This window comes from Nicotiana tabacum, chromosome 13 (genome assembly GCF_000715075.1).
Source record: "Nicotiana tabacum cultivar K326 chromosome 13, ASM71507v2, whole genome shotgun sequence".
NCBI lineage: Eukaryota > Viridiplantae > Streptophyta > Magnoliopsida > Solanales > Solanaceae > Nicotiana > Nicotiana tabacum.
The window spans coordinates 122,997,126-123,016,604 of NC_134092.1; the positions used below are offsets into that span (position 1 = coordinate 122,997,126).

The 19,479-nt window shown below is 33.9% G+C and overlaps 3 protein-coding genes across 13 annotated transcripts in view; all 3 read right to left on the bottom strand.

The window, feature by feature from the left end:
• The window catches only part of LOC107762742 (pullulanase 1, chloroplastic), a 32,690-nt gene extending 27,573 nt beyond the window's left edge, over positions 1-5,117 (bottom strand). For 7 of the 11 annotated variants that reach the window (XR_012698174.1, XR_012698176.1, XR_012698173.1 and 4 more), the window contains exons 1-10: positions 4,812-5,117; positions 4,343-4,478; positions 4,207-4,259; positions 3,967-4,075; positions 3,281-3,417; positions 2,938-3,137; positions 2,652-2,801; positions 2,281-2,341; positions 501-621; positions 51-141 (exon numbers count right to left, since the gene is read on the bottom strand). Coding sequence is in view for 5 of the 11 variants with exons in the window: in XM_075228453.1 (XP_075084554.1) it covers positions 51-141; positions 501-621; positions 2,281-2,341; positions 2,652-2,801; positions 2,938-3,137; positions 3,281-3,417; positions 3,967-4,075; positions 4,207-4,259; positions 4,343-4,478; positions 4,812-5,024 (1,271 nt within the window). In the remaining 6 variants the exon portion in view is untranslated. The remainder of the gene's footprint in view (positions 1-50; positions 142-500; positions 622-2,280; positions 2,342-2,651; positions 2,802-2,937; positions 3,138-3,280; positions 3,418-3,966; positions 4,076-4,206; positions 4,260-4,342; positions 4,479-4,811) is intronic. The other 4 variants (XR_012698178.1, XR_012698177.1, XM_075228455.1 and 1 more) reach the window with 1 other exon arrangement.
• A 1,300-nt stretch (positions 5,118-6,417) lies between these two features.
• Positions 6,418-7,778, bottom strand: LOC107762743 (uncharacterized). The gene has a single exon (XM_016581127.2). It carries the CDS (start codon positions 7,616-7,618, stop codon positions 6,608-6,610), a length of 1,011 nt encoding a protein of 336 aa, XP_016436613.1. The 5' UTR covers positions 7,619-7,778; the 3' UTR covers positions 6,418-6,607.
• Positions 7,779-9,947: 2,169 nt separating this feature from the next.
• LOC107762741 (uncharacterized) lies at positions 9,948-11,977 on the bottom strand. Its single transcript, XM_016581125.2, has 2 exons — positions 11,787-11,977; positions 9,948-11,510 (listed from the first exon to the last, which is right to left on the bottom strand). Exons 1-2 carry the CDS (start codon positions 11,838-11,840, stop codon positions 10,722-10,724), a joined length of 843 nt encoding a protein of 280 aa, XP_016436611.1. The 5' UTR covers positions 11,841-11,977; the 3' UTR covers positions 9,948-10,721.
• Between the last annotated feature and the right edge of the window lie 7,502 nt (positions 11,978-19,479).

Below are 19,479 nucleotides of genomic sequence, written 5' to 3' on the forward strand. Positions count from 1 at the left end.
AACTAAAATCAGCTTAGATACAAATTGAAACTCTAAGCATAGAATCTCACCCCCAATTATACCCATCTTTATTTTGGATGGCTGTGATAAGAGCCTGTTGCTCCTCAGAATCTGGTGGAAAAGAGTTGAGCTTCTCGATATCTGATAAAGACAACAAATGAGAGACCAGGCGAAAAATATGAATGAGATGAGATCCAGAGGCAAACCCAAAAAGGCAATTAACAACCTTTCAATAAAATCTAGAAGAGAAGTGGTATTAAACTAATTTGAATATGTTATTGTTTAGTTAATTATCCATCCTGCCGTCACAGCAGGTGACAGAATAGCAGATCCAGTCTGAGGGAAGTAAATGCCTCGTTTGGTCTTTTATTGCTTTATTTTCAGATTACCACCTTCGGCTTCAATTTAGAATTTGTGCTGAGGCTAAAAGAGAAGAATGGAAATGCTAAAACCTTGATGGGGAGCCCCCTCTCAACTGAAACAAAGTTCAAGTGCTTTACCTACATGCTTCCATTTATGTTTCTCATCTTCGACACCGGCAAATTGAAAGGTTGGCAGCAGATGGACATGAGTGATACCAGCACTTGATAATCTTTTCAAATGTTTGACACCAGCTGAGTCCTTCAAGCAGAACGAGATCAGGGCAACATGCTCATGAGACATAGTCAATGACACCTACGTCCTGTGCTTATGTTCTAACAAATATTTCCTAATGCATTGTGCAGTTGTGTCAACTATGGGTGCATGGATTAGATGTTGCCATTACCCATCAATCAAAAGCTTGTATGATAAGCACAAAATCAAATAGCTAATACAGAACTTAGAACCTGGTCGCAGAAAAGGATACTCTAAAAGAATGAAAAAGGAATGCTGCTACAAAGCATACTGCATAAAGCACGAAATGAAGGAACAGAATGAACGTGTAACTCTTATCTGAGTTGCAAAGTAAAGCCAGACTGGTTAAAAAATGCACCGGTGGGCAATCAAATTGAGGCCAAACTTTTATCATATGCCAGGAGATGAAACTTAAAACGAGACACTTACATGGACTGTTGGTTTAAATAACTCTCCATGTTTTCTTTCCTAAAAAGTGCAACCTTTGACAACGACTTATAAGGCAACAGGTAGCAAGGTTCAGGCTCTGGTGAAAGAGTAACTTTTGCACATAATTCTTGCACATAAGTGGGTAACTTTGTCATTAACAGCTTGTCACAAAAAGCACATTAGAGTTAGACAGTAACAATTTTAGATGTATACCTCTTACCAATAACTCCATAATAATATTCGGGAACCGTGTTCACTCAGGCCTGGTGGCGCAATAAGAGAATGAAGGAGTTAATATGCTTGCTCGTGAAGGCGAGGACTCAATCATTTTTCATAAGTTCGACAGGAAAGTTACAAACAAAAATGAGAGAAGTTGTCCTCTTTGGAGAAGTATATCTGTCTCTGTGTATGTTCATCCTCACTTCAAACATCAAATACGCCATCATTAATTCACTGCCCTTTAAAAGTCAAATCGGTGTACCAATTTAAATCCTGTGCATCTCTAGCTACCATCCTTCATTGGCTTCCTCACCCAGCTCCCTAAATACTTATCAAATAGATGTACCTCAATAGTCTTCCCCTCTATAACCACAATCACATCACTCACTACACCATGCACACGAGCAACCACCATCTCATAAGCAGAAAAAAATATGCACATGAACATGCATCTTCAAATACAAATTATCATATATTTAATACAATCAGAGTATGTGACTTTCGTGATATTCATATGTAGTTATGCATTTAGTCCTAAACTCCAACTTCTAGTCCAGATATGATACCAGAAACTACCTGCAGCTACATATGCCTTGCTCACATTAAAATGTGATCAAATGTTAATTGTCATCATCACCATTAACAATTCTCAGTGTGCATCATCACAACTATGTGGTTTCCACCAACTTACACACAATGGGACAAATCATAAGTAAACCTTTAAATGTCATTTTCGCAAGATAGCATTTATCAGGTACAATTTTATAGCAATCTTTTTCCTGTCATCTGAAATTAAATTCAATGTCGTAAATATACTTTGTACGTATTCTAAGACACCTATGAATAGGAGTACAATGCAACTTTTCCTTCTACACAGCTCAAAACTCATTAAGGGAAAAGAAGCGAATGAAGACAATAAATACCATTGCCCAATGTACCTACCGGTTAAATGCTAGAAAATCTGGCCCAAAGACTTTAGACCCATATTAGACGAATCAAATAGAAAAGTAAAGCTACCTGCAATGTAAAGGCAAGATAACCACCCTGAAATTCATGAGGCACAGTAGGGTCATTGGCACTGGCAAAGTGAAAATCATAGGAAAAGATAAGTTATTCAAAAACTACATAGTGCTCAAAAAATGCATTTTCATTATGTATGCATTATGAATTTCTTCTCAGTAAAGTGAACTTTTTGAAACATGTTATCAAGGAAATGAGTAAATACCCAAAGCCATGTTGCGCAGGGGCTACTGGTTTTCAGCGACTCTTTACTAATTATTCTACAGTTACAACTCATTATTCTCATAAAGGAACGACTGTTTACAAATATGAAATATTCAGTAAGTGTTTTCAATAAAAAATTCAACATTATCAAGATTACTTCTCACCTGAAATCTCTAACATGCAGCTCATATAGGCTGATATCGGAAAAGGAAAGAAGATTTGGCTTCTCATCTTGTAGATTATCCCATCCTTCAGGTTTTACATCATCAGAATCAAGATTAACTAATAATGTCCGCTTGCCATCAGCAGAGAGACTGCCCATATAAAAGCAGCAAGGTCAATGTAGAGAACAGATAACAGTCACAATAATAAATGCACTATGGCAGCAGCAATTTACAATCAGCAAAATCAATTTTGTTGAAAGCAAGTGATTAAAATAGATCAGCATACCCTCTGGCATATGGATCGTTGCTCACACATTTCTCAATCCGCAAGGTGCTAGGATGGTAAACAGACACTTCATAAACATAGTAGCAGCCCTCCCAATGCCTTGGCCCCTTAACACTCCAAACGCCATTTAGCTCCTTGAGCTGGACAATTTCTACTGGGTCAGCCTCTGATGGACTCTTATAAATGAGAGCTCGCACCTCCTGTTTTGGTAGGTGTACAACCGGAAACAGCACGTTAGTTAAATAACACATTGATCCCTCAATCTCACTAAATAAAATTATTCATTACAAACAAAACCATAATCAAAGCAGGAAAACTTATGAGACAAAAGAATAGAACACACTTGAGCAGTTGGTGCCCAAAGGTAGAGAGAGACAGCTTCAGTATCAAAAACAGCACCAAGGGGCCCGGTATAGGAGAATAACTCATCAAGAATACCAGGTAACTGCAATCCAGTAGCACTTGCACATTTTCCATCAGCTACAAACGACATAAACCCATTTTTACCACACATTAGACATGCTTACATAGAATGTTTGATACACTAATCCAGATAGTTGAACTGTTAACTCAGCTAACCTAGAGAATAAAAAGGTATGGAAGTCTAAACCTGACACAAACAAATCAAGGAACAGCAAAGAAACGTTAAAGTAGCAAACGACTGCTCAAATATTTATGATTGCCACTGAAAATTAGAATAGCAGTGTTCATTTAATCACCAGCAGATGAATTATATTCCCTGAAATATGAGCAAACGACACAACCTGAAACTCAAGTTCATCAAATATGAGTTTTACCACAAGATATGAATAAGATAGACAAAGGCGAAACTTTCTTAAGTACATGGACAGGAAATGCTCGTATAAATCAAACTCCCCTACTATGGGTGCATGGAGGGCTATACACTGTAATGCATTTACAGGAAAAGTATCATTACGAGTCAAGAGAAATGTGGAGCAGTGGTTCTTAATAAGCGCCGTCTCAGACTCCCTCAAGTGATACATAGGCAAAAATAGGGGAACTACTTACAATTGAAGATACCAACAGCTAATTGGCACTTGACTAAACTTTGGCAGTTCAGAATTGCAGGGACTTCAAATGATCTATAATCTCGAATATGAGGAAAATTTTCAACTACCTAAATCAATAAAAGATTATAAGGAAACAAAAGAACACACATAAATTTCTCCATCTTTGCATCGATCAGAAGAAAATATTTTCCAACAACTGAAAAATCCCATCAGGAATTCAGGACTCAGCGATGCTCACCTGCTGTGAAAGTCCATAATTTGTCCGTTCAAGTTTGATTTTCACATCATGGCCTGTTATGTACAGAAAATCAAGATTAGGATCAGATCTAGTTATCATCAAATAGAGCACCCCACGAGCTACCTGGAGTACAAACCTTGAATTTCACCATCAGCAACACATAATGCAGCATTTCTACTAGCATATAAGTAGCATTCACCCTCTCCAGCACCCACATTCCATGCAATTATTGATCTGCTAACCCAAAATGCTCTGCTGTAGAATAGACTATCCTGAAATTATGAAAATTAAGCACTAACACGTGTACGATTCAGCATCCAATTTATGTGGCAAACTTTCCTTTTTAGTCTATATTTAGAAAAAAATTAATTTTAAAATTATCGCTTTATCCTTAATGAGATGATTTATAGTTATAGAATATGTATCGCTGTCTTTCTTTCCTTCTTAAACTCCGTGTCTGGTCAAACACAACCACATAAAATAGGACGGAGGAAGTACAACTTTGGATTCAAGTTTAAAACTTGTCATTTACTAATACAACTCTACAGTGCTAATAAAACACCGTATAAAACTCTTCATAAGTAATATTTCTACAAATTACGAACCTGAGAACACGAAGAAGGGGTTGAAGATTGGTGCATAGTTGAGGAGCACCGAAGAGTTAAAGGACGAGAAGTTCCCAATTTGAGACTGAGTCGGTGCTGAGTCAGAGAACTCAGTCGCAGCCTCTTGTGGTGAGTTGGAAGAAGGAACCGAGTGGACTCGGAAGGAGCGGAAATGGAAGAGAGCGGAGCCGATGAAAGTAAAGCTGCAGACATTTGAATAACAGTTACTGGGACTCAACTCTCTGCGATTTGCTTTTCGGATCCTGTGCTCTAACTCTGATTTTATCTAGTACTATTATTTTGGGTGCTTTTCATATTTTATTCGCTTCGCTTCTGTATTATAATACATTCTCAACCCAATACTATGCAAATACTTACATTTTGGCCCCAAAGTTTATTACTCCATCCGTTCCACTTTATGTGAACCTATTTATTTTTTGATCTGTTCCAAAAAGAATAACCCATTTCTAAATTTGAAAATAATCTAGCTTAAACTTCTAATGCTACCCTTAATGAGAAGCTTTTATAACCACACAAATAATCGGAACCCCTTTTTGACTTGTTTAGGACCATAAATTCCAAAAGTCTTCATTTTTTCCTAAACTCCGTACCTAATCAAGCAGGTTCACATAAATTGGAATGGGGGAGTATTTATTTTGGCTGTTAATCTAATTTTTCACTTGAAAGTAGCTTAATTTTTGAGCTTTTACTTTTCAGAGAATATTTGGTTTAAAAATGAGTTTGTTTGAAATTGAAATTGAAAATTAGTAGTTGAAAATTTTTTGAGTGAAAATTGTTATTTCACTTGAAACTCTTTCCTTGCTTCGTTAAACAATGAGAGAGCATTTTTCCCTTCGATTTCTTATTTACTATTTCTAAAGAATGGTAAGACATGTTTGTTGAAATTCTTCAAACTCTTTTAGATGCTCATCTGTTTTAGAAAAAAATCTGCACTTTTTTTTTTACCTTTGATACATATTTAGATCGAGTTGAATAACTTAGTACGTAGTAGTTGTTTACATAAGGAACAACGCGAAAGATTTATGCTTCAAATTGTAGTGTGGAGCACGGGCTGTGCGGTATACATATATATTAAGACATGTATACAATGTCATAATCGCAAAGCTAGTAGGCATATGTAATTTCTAAGTATTAAGACACAAACGAAATAAGTTACGCCAACGGTCAAGAGAAGGGAAATGGTCAAATTTGTTCCTCTACTATTTCAAATTGACCAAGTGTACTCTCCATATAACTTTTGATATAATATTATCCTCGATAAGAAAAAAAGATCCCTAAAAAGCTGAGGGTAATTTTAAATGACACTAAAGCGACAAGTACATTTGGACTTGTTATATCAAAATATTGGACACATAGAGTACATTCATTTTTGTGCCACGGCTTCCTTTCTGATAAGTATGAGATTATTTGCTAACTACAAATGTATGAATAATTAAAAGTTTAACGAAAGACAATATTGAGTAATTTCGGATAATAAATAGGGAAATTTGAACCTTTTTCCAAAGACAAAGGAAAAAGCTCATAGTAGGACAAAAACAAAACAAACATGCACACACATTGGTATGCACACGGGCGGATCCAACAATTCTAACCATGAGTTCAATTGAGTCTATAGTTGTTATCCTAGATATAGATTGTCAATATGAAAAATTAAGCTATGAACCCACAAATCAAACAAGATGATGGGTTTCAATAGTTGAAACCAAAATCCTGAACCCATAGAATTAAAATCATGAATTCGTCTTTGTCGCATGCAGATTCCAATACAATACACCTCAAAGTGTAACGGTATTGGACTCTATAATTTCAGTATAATCAACATCATCACTTTCCAAATCCAATTTCGCAAGCTTAATAAGACTACCAGTAGCTAACATTGCCTTTGTATTCAAATCATGCAAAGCTCTTTCATATAGACAATTACATGCACCAATTGCAGCTTCTTTCAACTTCTCATTCTTCTTATTTCCCATTAAACAATGTCCCAAAATCCTTAAAACCGGCTGAAACAATTCCCATGGCAAATTAATCCTCTTTTTTACGTCCCCATTTTCGTCGTTTTCGCCATATTGGTCTGACCATATTTTACAAAATTCACAGAAATCAAGTTTGGAGTCAACCGGAATTTGTGGGATTTTGCTGTAATATAATTCTAATGCAACACCAACAATTCTAGCTCTTTTCATTGATCTTACCGTACCGTACGGTTCTAAACTCGGGGAAATCACAGCCAAATTTAGCTCTGTGGCTGAATTTTTCGCGACTTTATTTGTTTCGTGATAAATGCTTGAATGTGATAGATCGGGAATATTTACTGTAATTGCTTGGCCATTACGTGAGGAAGTTTCGTGTGCGTATAAAGCTAATAAAACAGCTTCAAATCCGGCTAATGGTATATGGAGATTGACCCGAGAGAGATAAACGCCGGCGATTATGGGTAAGAATCGGAGGACGACGAGGTGGAGTTCAGGTTCGGAGGATTGGAAAGTGTCGTAAAGCCAGCGGCAGAGGTTGTTGTCGCCGGAACCGGAGTCGGGTTGGCGGAGGAGTTTGGAGATTTGGGCGGCGGTTTCGGAGTCGTGGAGGAGGCAAAATGCGGGGGTTTCGGAGGAGGAAAGGGAGGGGGGAATGAAAGGGATGATTGAAGCTAAGGATTGGATTGCGACGTGGGCTTTTGTGTAGGAATCGGACCATGTTATGTGTGGTTTGTTTGGGGCGGTGGATAGTTCTGATTCTTGATCTGCGGCGGCGGACATGGTAGCGGCGGTGGTTGTTTCGCCGGACATTGGTAATGTATTGGGAGGAAATAGGGGAAGGGGAAGATGTTGAGAGTTTGAGGTTTTAATGAAACAGAGGAAATATTGGAATGGAGGTATTAGTATGGGAAGGGAATATTTGTTGTTTTGAGAGAATTAAGGAATGAAAAGTGGATCTTATAATTAGAGTACCAAGAAATGAGATAAGGAGTAATCCACGGTTTCAAAGGATTCTGTATTACTTTTAAAGAGATGGCAAAATACAAAATCGGTAGGTCCGTTCAAATTAACTGTATTTGCAAGCTAAAATATGTATAATATATATATATACTATAATATTAAAAATATACATTTCATCGACTATTATTTTTAGAATCGGCTAAAATTATATATTTCTCCAAAAAAATGATCAAAATATAAATCTAGATATCACATATATATTTGACTATGTTAGTCAATATATATATATATATATATATATATATACACACACACATTTGTGTATAATTTATATCATTGTAATCTTTTCCCTTTCTTACCTTTTCCAATAGTTTCCATAATACGTAGCAAAACCAATGAAAAAAACATAGACGCAAATAAATGGACGGTAAGATTAAAGATTGGTATGAGTTGCAAGCAAGATGGCAAGCTTCCAATGGAAAATACTCACTTGCACATCACACTGACAAATCATATTTATTTATCACATTTAAGTGGTTAAATAAGATAAGAATGTAAAAAAAAAAAAAAAAAAAAAATGTATATAGACACGCGCACACATATATTAACTAATTATTACTAAGTGATAAAAGTTTATGTACAAATATATCATCAATTATCTGATAATTTGATGTAAACACTAATTTTGAATCAAATTTTCTCCAGCTCACAACTCCTAACTCCCTTAGACTCGCAGCAAATTTCTTACACATCTTGAGAGAAAGGTCCTCCGTTTTAGGATTACTTTTTGGGAAAACTTCCCTATATCCTTTCTCAAGGGATTGTAAATTAAATATTAAAACAAACAGCACTTAAGAAACATTAAGCTAGATAAATTATTCTTGAAATCCATAAGCAATAGTAAAATAGCATGAAACAAAATTACCGCCAACTGCTGTGTGAGATGGTTGGAATTCATATATCCTTAACTAGAGGTCTAAATTCGACCCCAAAAATAAAAAATAAAATTTGGTGCATATGGCCAATAGGCATAATATATGGCGAAAAACTGATTGAGTGCTCCAATACCTTCCTGATTTAACTAGCGGATATAGTTAGTTTTGGTCTATCATTCATGTATTAAAAGCCACTATTTACTTTTACAAGTGTCATTATCCCAAAAGCTTTACTGGATTTGAAGGCCCAAAACAAAAGAAGCCCATGAATTAGAAAGCCCAAGACAAAAGGACATGACTACAACGACCTTCATCAAAAATAAAATTTATCCATTGTCGCATCAAGGTAAACATGATCTTGGATTAGGCTTTCAACTTATACAATAATAATTTAGAGCAGCTATACAGTCTCATTTCCCTCATTGCATTTTAAAAATCAAGCTCTACACGGTAATTTATATAGTATACCAAATCAAATCAAGCTACTATGGTTTGGTAATAAATTAAGGTGAAAATATATATTAATGAGCTATTGCTTAGTAATAAGCAATAGTATATGTGAAGACATATATTATGTATTAACTGAATAAAAATATACACTAATGCGTGTGAGTAAGTTCTTTTTTTCTTCTCACCCCAGCCAAAACAAGAAAAAGAGAGAGAAAAATCTTTTCAATCTCCAATAGGAGGGAAGATTATCATGTGGTAAGCATGAGAAAGAAACAACTTCAATGAAAGCAACATCCTAATTTTACTTTTGATTTTGCATTGACTTATTTCACTACTTTTGTATTTTAAATCAAACAATGAGCCTGACCTTTGTGTAATACACAATAATATTCAAGGTTTTGTTACCAGAATCACAGACTAGTTCAACTACTTGTACTTGGTCCAGCAAAACTAAAGTTGTCTTTGACCGTAGTCCAAGGGTGTAATGTAAACAACCTACTTTATTGCAAGTATTAGTGGCGGAATTTTAAAATGGATATTTCCTATATTTCCAAAGGTATATTTTTCTTATTTGCCAATGAGAAAAGTAATTCATTTTCCCTTTTATTATATTTGCATGAAAGTGAAAGTAAAGTAACTTCAATTAGAGATGCCATTTTAATGGCAGACATAAACCATGTATGGTAGGTACACCTTATAGAAAGTAGGATCAATTGAAATCTTTTAAATTACTTGTTGCTTCTTCAGGTCATATTATATCATAATAAATAATTAAAAGAACTTGGAATTGAATGTGACATAAAAGCAAAAAGAAAGCAAAGCCTTCATTAAACTAAATCATCTTCTCAATAATGACAAGCCAATTATACAACATCATAATCTCTCAAGATACACCTTGCATAATATTTTTATGCAAAATTAGTCCAAGAGAAAAATGAGTAGCAAGTATACATAATTAAAAAAAAATTCCCCAACAGTTTGGAGAATTCTAAAAGCCTCCCCAACTCATATTACATGGGGAAATAATTACAATCAAAAGGTTACTAAATCAAAAGATCAAACTCCTCTTCATCCAAATCAAAGGGCTTGAAAACAAAAGCAGCAGTCATGATCAAGAATCCAACACTTTATAGTGAGACATTGATCTTTAAAAACCAGACTAAGTAAAAGGCCATTCATAATTAGGCCTTTTGTCAAATCCTCTAAGTTTTTGTTAGCTAATAATTATAACCATTGCTTAGTTTCTAAGGCAAACCAACTAATTTTACAAATCCTAATTGGATGGAAAATGGCATGCATGATAGCCATCCATTTCATGTTGATAATTTTTTCTCCTTTTTCACACCTTTTTTAAAGGGCATGAAAAGGAAAGATAAACTGAACCACCGGTCAAATAAGATCCCTCTGTCATTTACTAGAAGTCTCGGGTTCGAGTTTTACGAAGAGAAAAACTCTTTGTAGGAAATCAGAATTAGTCGGCCCAGTAAATTTCGGATACTGGATGGTTAACTAACAAAAAATACTAGCTAAAGTGAGCTAATTATAAAGGTGGGAAAAGAAAGAAAACACTACATGTTGGTCAATGATGACTGGTGAACAACTTTTTGATACTTGGAAATTGACTGTGGAGAAGTATCAGCACCAACATCCCTTTTCTTCCCAAAACATGCTCCGGCGCTGGCACAGGCAGCGCCGGTGCTACTCAGGGTGGAGTCCTGGTGGAGTAGCCGCGGCGTAGGGGAGGTAATAGTGACAGGAGGAATGTCGATGGAATTGAGTTGTGGTGGTGGATGTTGCCATTGAGGAAGTGGACCAGCTAAAAGAAGTGTTTGAAGTAGTGGCCCTGCTTCCATTACAGCTTGCAAAAACTTCCCTTTTTCTGGCAATGGTTTTTTGAGAACAATCTTTTCCATTAAATCTTGGATTAATGGAGGGGAAACAACAACATTGTTTTCATCACAATCTGAGGAATTAGAAAGTCCAATGTTGTTGTTGTTGTTGTTAGAGTCAACTACTCCTTTTAAAATTTGGTCATGTTCTTGATCATGACTTGTTGTGCCACTAGAAATAGGTGCACTTTCTATAACAAGATTTTGTTGCTTTTGGAATTGGAATCGGAATTGTACTTCTTTTTGTTGTTGTTGTTGGAGTAATTGTTGTTGGAGTAAGATTTTCTCCATTCCAAGCCTTTGACATTTGCCTTGAACTTCATCTCTTTCTTTCACAACTCTAGTCAAAAGATCCTTGAGGTGCAAAATCTCCTCATCTTTCCTAGCAAGTTCCTCATGTGCAGAAATGACAGTGTTTTCCAATTCCAATGTTGTGTACACCAAAGAATGCTTCAATTCCTCTATTCCCTATCAATTCCAAAATCCACATTATATAACTCACAAAACACACACACACACAATGGAGTTTTAGGGAGCTATGTTGCTCGAACTCTCCGAAAATGCTACCGAATGTATGTCAGATGCTCCAAAAGTAGTGTACTTTTGAAGGATTTGATATGGGTGCCGCAATATTTTGGAGAGTCGGCATAACATAGTTAGGGGTATAATAAAAGGACTTGAACATAAACAAGAATGTTAATTAACTTTAAAAAACAAAGAAATAAGAATGTTAGTTAAAATTACCTCTTCAAGGAAGTAGTTATAAGGCCAGCTAAGAGGGCTACATTGATCTTCCATATTTTTTTTCTTGTTTGTTTGGTTTGAAAGAGCTAAAACAAAAGAGAGTACAATAAAAAGGAAATGAGGGTTTAGGAGACTTACTTATAACTAAGTAGCCAGTAGTTTGCTTTTTATGATGCTACTATAGTACTATTGCTACTTTAGCTTTATCTCAAGAGGCAAAATGGTAGGGGGAAAAACACAAAAGGCCAAAAAAGTAAGGAAAAGGAGAAATATGGTTAGTGGATATAAATCACATATAATCTTTATAGGTGAGTACTACTTATACTTGTTGCTACTACAAGATTCTTAGTACACGAGAAAGAGGGCCATTTCTTTTTACTGTGTAAAAAAGCAAGGCGGGAATGTGAACTAAAGGATTCAAGTTGGGGCCTAATGGGGCTGCAATGAATCTCCTTGCTAACCAACGTGAGTTGTAGCAGAGTGGTAAGAACTTTTTTATTTTTATTCAGCATTTCGAGTTCGAGTTCTGAGTATAAAATTATTTTTTAAGAAACATTTTACTCTCAAATATGAGACTTTCTTACATAAATCCGTATTTAATCGGGCCTCAATGCGAATACTGAACCCCAAATTAGAAATAAAAAGAAAATCTCATTCATAAAAAAAAAAAAAAAAAAAAAAAAAACACACACACACACACACACACACACGAGTGAACACATTAATTAAAAGTAGTATCACATTTTTGACAAAAAATTCTTTGTCCATCATACGGGCATTCAAAAGTTCATTTTTTTTTTGTTTTTTTGGGTAGTCTTGATTTAAATTTTTTTTAGTAATTTTATGTTTTAAGTACATATTTTTATCAAATGATTAACCATTTCAGTTGAATTTATCCAAATATACTAGTAAAAATAAAAACAAATCTGTTTTTAATGTTTTTAGTAAATTTCAAAATGTTTGAAAATTGAAATACAACTCAATTTTTTATATTTGTATAAATAAATTTTTTACAGGGTTAATGACTAACGTACTGCTACACAAGCTACTTTGCACCGTTAATACACAATTAAAATATACATTACAACTTAACATATGCCATGATCATGGTCAAGATCATCCCGAAATATACTTCATTCACAAGACCAATATGACAATTTAAGATTACACAATTATTTGCATACTCTATCGTTGAAATCTAACGTAACGTGCTTGACTCATAAAAAAAATAGTAATTATAATATAGAAAACTAAGGCATGCAGAATTTTGTAAACAATATATACATAGAATTCTTGTGTGTAAAATATTTGTAGAAGAAAAACCAAGCAAAATATTTGCCCGACAAATTAAACTAATGCATGGTTTAGCTTGCAAATCTTGGACTAAAGATTTGTTTTGGAGTCGTATACCTAACAAGAAGAATATTATAGAATGGCTCCAATAAGGCTAGTCTGCAAAAGTTGAATTTCTCATTCATTTATCCACAATACATTTTTCATAGGTTCACACTTTTATAGAATTTTAAGGGGTTGATAAATTAGGACTAGGACTTGTGCATGTGGAACAGTTGACTTGACAAAATAAGTAAATAAATAAATAAATAAATAACAGGCAACGCCTTTATAATTTAATGGAGTATGTGTGTCTACGAAGATGAATGAAAATTATGAAATTGCACCGGAGTGAAAAGTATTTCTTCATTTTTAATCAAAAATTTTGGGTTCGTGCGGGTAGAAGCGGATCCAGAATTTGAAGGTCAGGGGTGCTCTTTTGGATTCAACCAAAATTTATTTTGTATATATATGGGGTATCCACTACTAATATACCACTATTTTTTAAAGATATATATATACATGAAATTTTTGCCGAACTTTACGGGTGTCAGTGACTTCTCTCGGTATAGCATAAGCCTGCGTCTACATATTTAGTTATCTTTACGAAAGCATTTTATTCATAATGTGTGACTTTCCGAAGCAAATACAGATTTAATCGAACCGCGATGTAATGCAGGTACCCGAAAACAAAACAAAATTAAAAATTAAAAAAAGAATGAGAGTTGTGGAATATTAAATGTAATAAACTGTTTGGTCAGAATAAAAGATAAAGGTGAATAATGATGGAATGCCTGAGACATTCGGATCCAAGACTTTTATTTTTGCCTTTGATAGTATATGCTTATGGTTAGCCTTTTTGACTCTAATAAAGATAAAATTGCATGGACTAGGAATCATGTTATATCTAAATAATTGAATTATTTTTCTTCTATTCATTTTTGCCGCACTAAGAAAGCGACCTCGTATTTCTCTTTTTCATTGTGAACCAAATCACTTAAAAGGTGGTGCTTGCATTTGTGTTTGTTTAGAATTTTAAAATTAATTTTGTTTTTCTTTACAAAGTTGTATTTTAGTTAGTTTCAGGAATATTATTATTATTATTATATGTGCAATTCTGTTTTTGAATTGTATCATAAATACAACAAGTCTTGTTGAGATATTGCTAGGAAAATGACTTCCATTCATAAGTGACGAAAGTTATTTTTCTCTTTTTGGTGGAGGAAAATATTTTTCAGTAATCAAATATCAGAAGATGACCTCCTTATAGACTAAGCTTTTTTGAAAAATAATTTTTGTTATGCCAACCGCACTTTAAATCTTCTCAAGTAATTTAAAATTGTAAAAAATAATAATAAATATTTAATCCTTTCACAAAGGAAAAAAAAGAGAGTAAAACTATTCTATTATCTTCTTTTATTAAGGGTTGAATCAAACGGAAGAAAGAACTTACATATATTCTATGTTTGTATTAAATGAATAAATATCTTTAATATAAACTTCACTATCTAAAAACAATTCATATGCAAGTAAATTTTATTTCTTAATAAAGTTGAGGTTTAAGGGAAGATAATGTGCATCTAAGGGGTAATTTAATGATGGATTGATAACTATGCGATCTGATGTTCAAATTCCATAGGAGGCAAATTTCATATGTCTAAGCTTTGATGGACATAATTACTTGATACTTATGTCGTTAGGAGATAGTAGGGGTGTCAATGGATATTTAAAAATCGATTAAACCGAACCGCTCCGAACCGATTTTAGATTTCTTTTAATAAAACCGTAGGTTTTTAAATAAATCTATAATCGTACCGATAATTAGGGTAGCTTTTTATTTTATGAAAATAAACAGAAAAAATACAGAACAAATTTACATGAAAAAATATATTTATTTATTAAGTTTAAAAATAATAAAGCTATACATTTTTTTTGGGCCTTGAAATTATGAAAACGATTACAAGCCAACAAGTAATTTAACTCAAAATCCTTATTCCCAAACCTATTATACTACTATTAAAACTAAATTATTTCCAGCATATTACTAGCAAAACACAAGGTATTCTAGCGATTATGAGTAGCAGTTACAATGTACTGAATATTTTTTCTTTCATATAATTTAAATTTATATTTTCGAATATTTAATCTTTTTTAGACTTTATTCTTGAGTCTCAACTTACTTAATATTTTTCCACTCGTGTGATTTATATTTTCTTTGTCTTTGCTTAGTTTCTTTTACGCTGTTGTAGAATAGTTAATGGGTCTATACTCTGGTCATCTTTCATGTTTTCTTAATTCATCACCCTTTAAATAATAAAAATATTTAGATAGTTTTTCTAAATCCTATAAAAGTACGTATGTTGTTGCATTCTGCTTCTAGTAGTGACTTTTAAGTGATATTTTTAAAATTACCGAAAATTAATCGAACTGTAACGAGAGAAACCGACATGATTGATATTATTTCTAAAAGTCTAATTTTGGTTATACATAATAGAATAAACAAAAAATAGGTATGGTACAAACTTTATAAAATAACCGACCGAATCGAACAATTGACAATCCTAAGAGATAGTAGGTACTTTATTAAGATAACCCGTGAAATTAGTCTATTGAAAATAGAATGTACCCCGTTAAGTAAAATATAACAACGATACTATAAAATTAATGAGCATACAAACTGATCTGAATATCATAATTATAAAAAAAACAAAAACAAAAGAGTGGAAGATAATGGTAGGGACAACATGGAAACCTTTTGGAGAACAAAGTGGGTGTTTTGGTTTTGGAGAAAGAAGAATAACGGCTTCCATTTTGACCAACTCCCCAGAGTTTGCACTACTGTTTCTTGGGCTATGTTCCACCACGCGTTGGCGTGTGGGTCCATTTTCCTCAACTCCTTTTGTGGGCCCATTCATGTGTATTCTTATTGGCTCATCTTATCTAGATGCTGTGTGGGGCCCTGTGTTCTTCATTTTTGTTTTTAACTAGGAAAATCTTAAAAAGAATAAAACAAAAACCTTAATGCCTTTTGTTTTCGTGTATAGTATTTCAGATTTATATTGAAGTCCGGACTAATTCGGATTCACACCGTATAAGAACAGTTCGACGTACAAAATATCTCGTGTTTACGTAGAGTTCAGGAAAGATCTGTATCTCAAATATTAGTGGTTAATTTTACGACTCAAACCGGTGACCTATATGTCATACGAAAATATCTTGACCGTTGATCCAAGACTCTCCTTTTATTCACACCACGTAAGATCTATTAAAAATAAAAGCGTTTTCTATCTTATTTTTTTTATTTTTAAAACTCTAACTTGAGATTTCTGATCTTTTGAAGGTAACCTTGGAATTTTTTTCATTTCTATTACTTGGTAAATACTTCCTAGCCAAAACCGAAAAAAAGTAAACATAGGAAATTTTTGGAAAAGGTGAAGGGGAACTTTAGAAATAATAATTGAGAAAAACAGATTATTTAGATCACGAAAAAAGGGAATATGCACATTTATATATTCTTTATAATAGTTTATGTTCCATTAGTTCGTTGAAGCCATCTTTAAAAGATACTTCACATATTGTAATCTTTACGATTTTAATGTCTTTTTGCACCTTTGAATATTTGTTTAACATGTTTTATATTTCTTGTATTTACCTTGTTCTGTAACTTTCTTTCAATTCTTAATTGAAAATAGGAGGGTACAAATTCTTAAAAATAATTTAATGAGAACTTTCTGGAGAATACGTGATGTTTCTTCAATTTTCTTCCTTTTTTGTTTTTCCTTTTCTTATTTTTGTCAAAAGGCAATATTCCTTGTCAATACATGAATTTTGTGCAACTTCCGTTCAATTTGTAAGAACTAAATTAATAGGTTATCTTTTTCGTTGGATATGTGCTTATTAGCTTTTTCTATTTCCTCTTTCTAGTTATATATTGGATTTTTAGAATTAAATTCTTTTCCATAGAAAAAAGAAATGTATAGTACGTATATACCCCTCGTGTGGAAAACGAAAGAAGCACTTAATGGAAATAAAAAGATATTAGCAGTTTAGCACTGGGACTTATGACTTCCAGCTGGATTATCTGTTCAACCATTTTCGTGTAAAAGTACAGTGTTTCAAATTACAGTCACTTGACTTTTAAGGACTCGTTTCTTCATAAAATAAAAATAAAAAACTCATTTTTTAATTTTTTTTTTCAAAAATGTGCTTGTTCATGAAATTTATAACTTTTTGAAAAAAAATCAAAAATGAGTTTTTCAAATTTCATATTTTTCTCGACTCACAAAACTACAAATATTTTTTCAAGTGAAATGCATTTCCAAACATAATTTCAGATTTCAAATACCATTTTTTAGCTTAACTTCAAATATTACTTTTGTTCAAATAATACAATTTTTATGTCCAAACGCCACCGGAATAGTAAAATGTGAAAAGAAAATATGTTACATTCAACAATTTTATTAACTCCAAAATAGGTGAAAGATGATATGCAACTAGAATCGATATTTAAGGAGTAATTGTTGTTGTTGTTGTTGTAATAAGATGTCGCGTACAAAATTCTTTGCACCAAAACATTTAGACATCCAACGAGTTAAGAAAAAGATACTAACACATTTACATTTAACCGGGATTAAGCTAGACTCAAATTTTGGGCGTAAACTTTTACATAAAGTGCTCCATTAGTTTTAGTATAGCTTCTCACGTAATTAACGCCCCAATAATTAAAATATTAAGTGTAGATTTGAAGGAAAAAATATCGAATATAACTTATATATATATATATATATATATATATATTCTAAAACATCAAATATCCTAAAACAAATTCAATTCTACTTGTGACCATAACAACAACCCAGTGAAATCTCACAAGTGGAGTCTGGGGAGGGTAGTGTGCACGCAAACCTTACCCTCTATCTTGAGAAGGTAGAGAGGCTATTCCGATAGACCCTCGGATCAAAGAAAGATTAAAAAAGCAGTAGAACCAGTTAGTAACACCAGCAAGATAACAAGAAAACTGAAGCGAAAAAAATATCATGTAGTAATAGAAATTTAAGAAAATAAGAAAGTACATGACTAACCCTAATACTACTGGTATGGATAAGGAAATCACATAACTACTTACTAACCTTCTACCCTAATACTCGACTTCCACACCCTCCTATCAAGGGTCGTGTCTATTGCAAGCTGAAACAACGTCATGTCCTACCTAATCACCTCTCCCTAATACTTTTTTGGCATGCCGTATACAGGTAAAATCGAACTCGGGATTTGACCGAGCATCTAGCACGACAATTTGGGATCGAGAGATGATGATAAAATCCCGGAGATCAGTTCTTGCCTTTCGAACTAGCCATCGGAACCACCAGACTTGCCTTCGAGTTTACCGAGGTCATAACCAGTCCCGGTTATAACGGTCTCAAGGAACATATTGCCAGCTTATCCAACAAGAGTCCGAGAATCCCGCAACTAACTAGACATTATGACTGAAATCACGGAACATACCTAAAAAGGGGATCAACGGTCAACAAATCAAAGACATTTTTACCTTTTATAGAATAATAGAATAATACCTTAAAAGTAGGTTTCTCTAATATATAAATGGTGCCTCACAATTCATAAAGGACATTGTAACATACACTCATAAGCAATACATTGTCGTTATTCTTCAAGTTCTTATTCTTTGGTGTCTTGTTGTCAATAAAAATATTTTCAGTTCGAAGGTGACCAGCTTTCCCAGGCTGAAATTATTCAATTCGCATGGTTTGTAGTTAGTTTATCGTTATTTATTTCAATTGCTATCTAATTTATCGTTCAGTATCAAATCAATCAGCATACCCTTTATACCACTAACAAATTCAATTGTTATCCGATTTTGAGGGTAAACAGTTTGACGCCCATCGTGGGGCTAAGGATAATAGCGGCAATTTGATACGAATCACCATAACACACCCCATTTTACACTTGTTCTTTGAGGTATTTCTGATTTTAGGTTAGGATTGAAATGTCAAACCCACAGTCTGTCCCTCTAAACATAGACACAGAATCCGGCCACCACGGCAGGAACAATAATGCAGCGCTCGGTAACGAGGCAACACCAGTCGATCTTGGTAGAATCCCGGTGGTTGTTCCTATCGACGCTTGCTCACATATGGCCATCGACACAAACCAGCCCACCGACCCCAAAAACAACGTGTGCAGGGAAGTGCGCTCGATTGCCCAAAACACTCACGACGGAGATATGATGGGATCAACTTGCGTATAATCTTCGAAATGCTACAGGCTCAATAGACGACGATAAACTCAATTGCAGAACCAAGGTCGAACACTGAGCAGGAATGAACCCGAGCTCCCTCGGGAA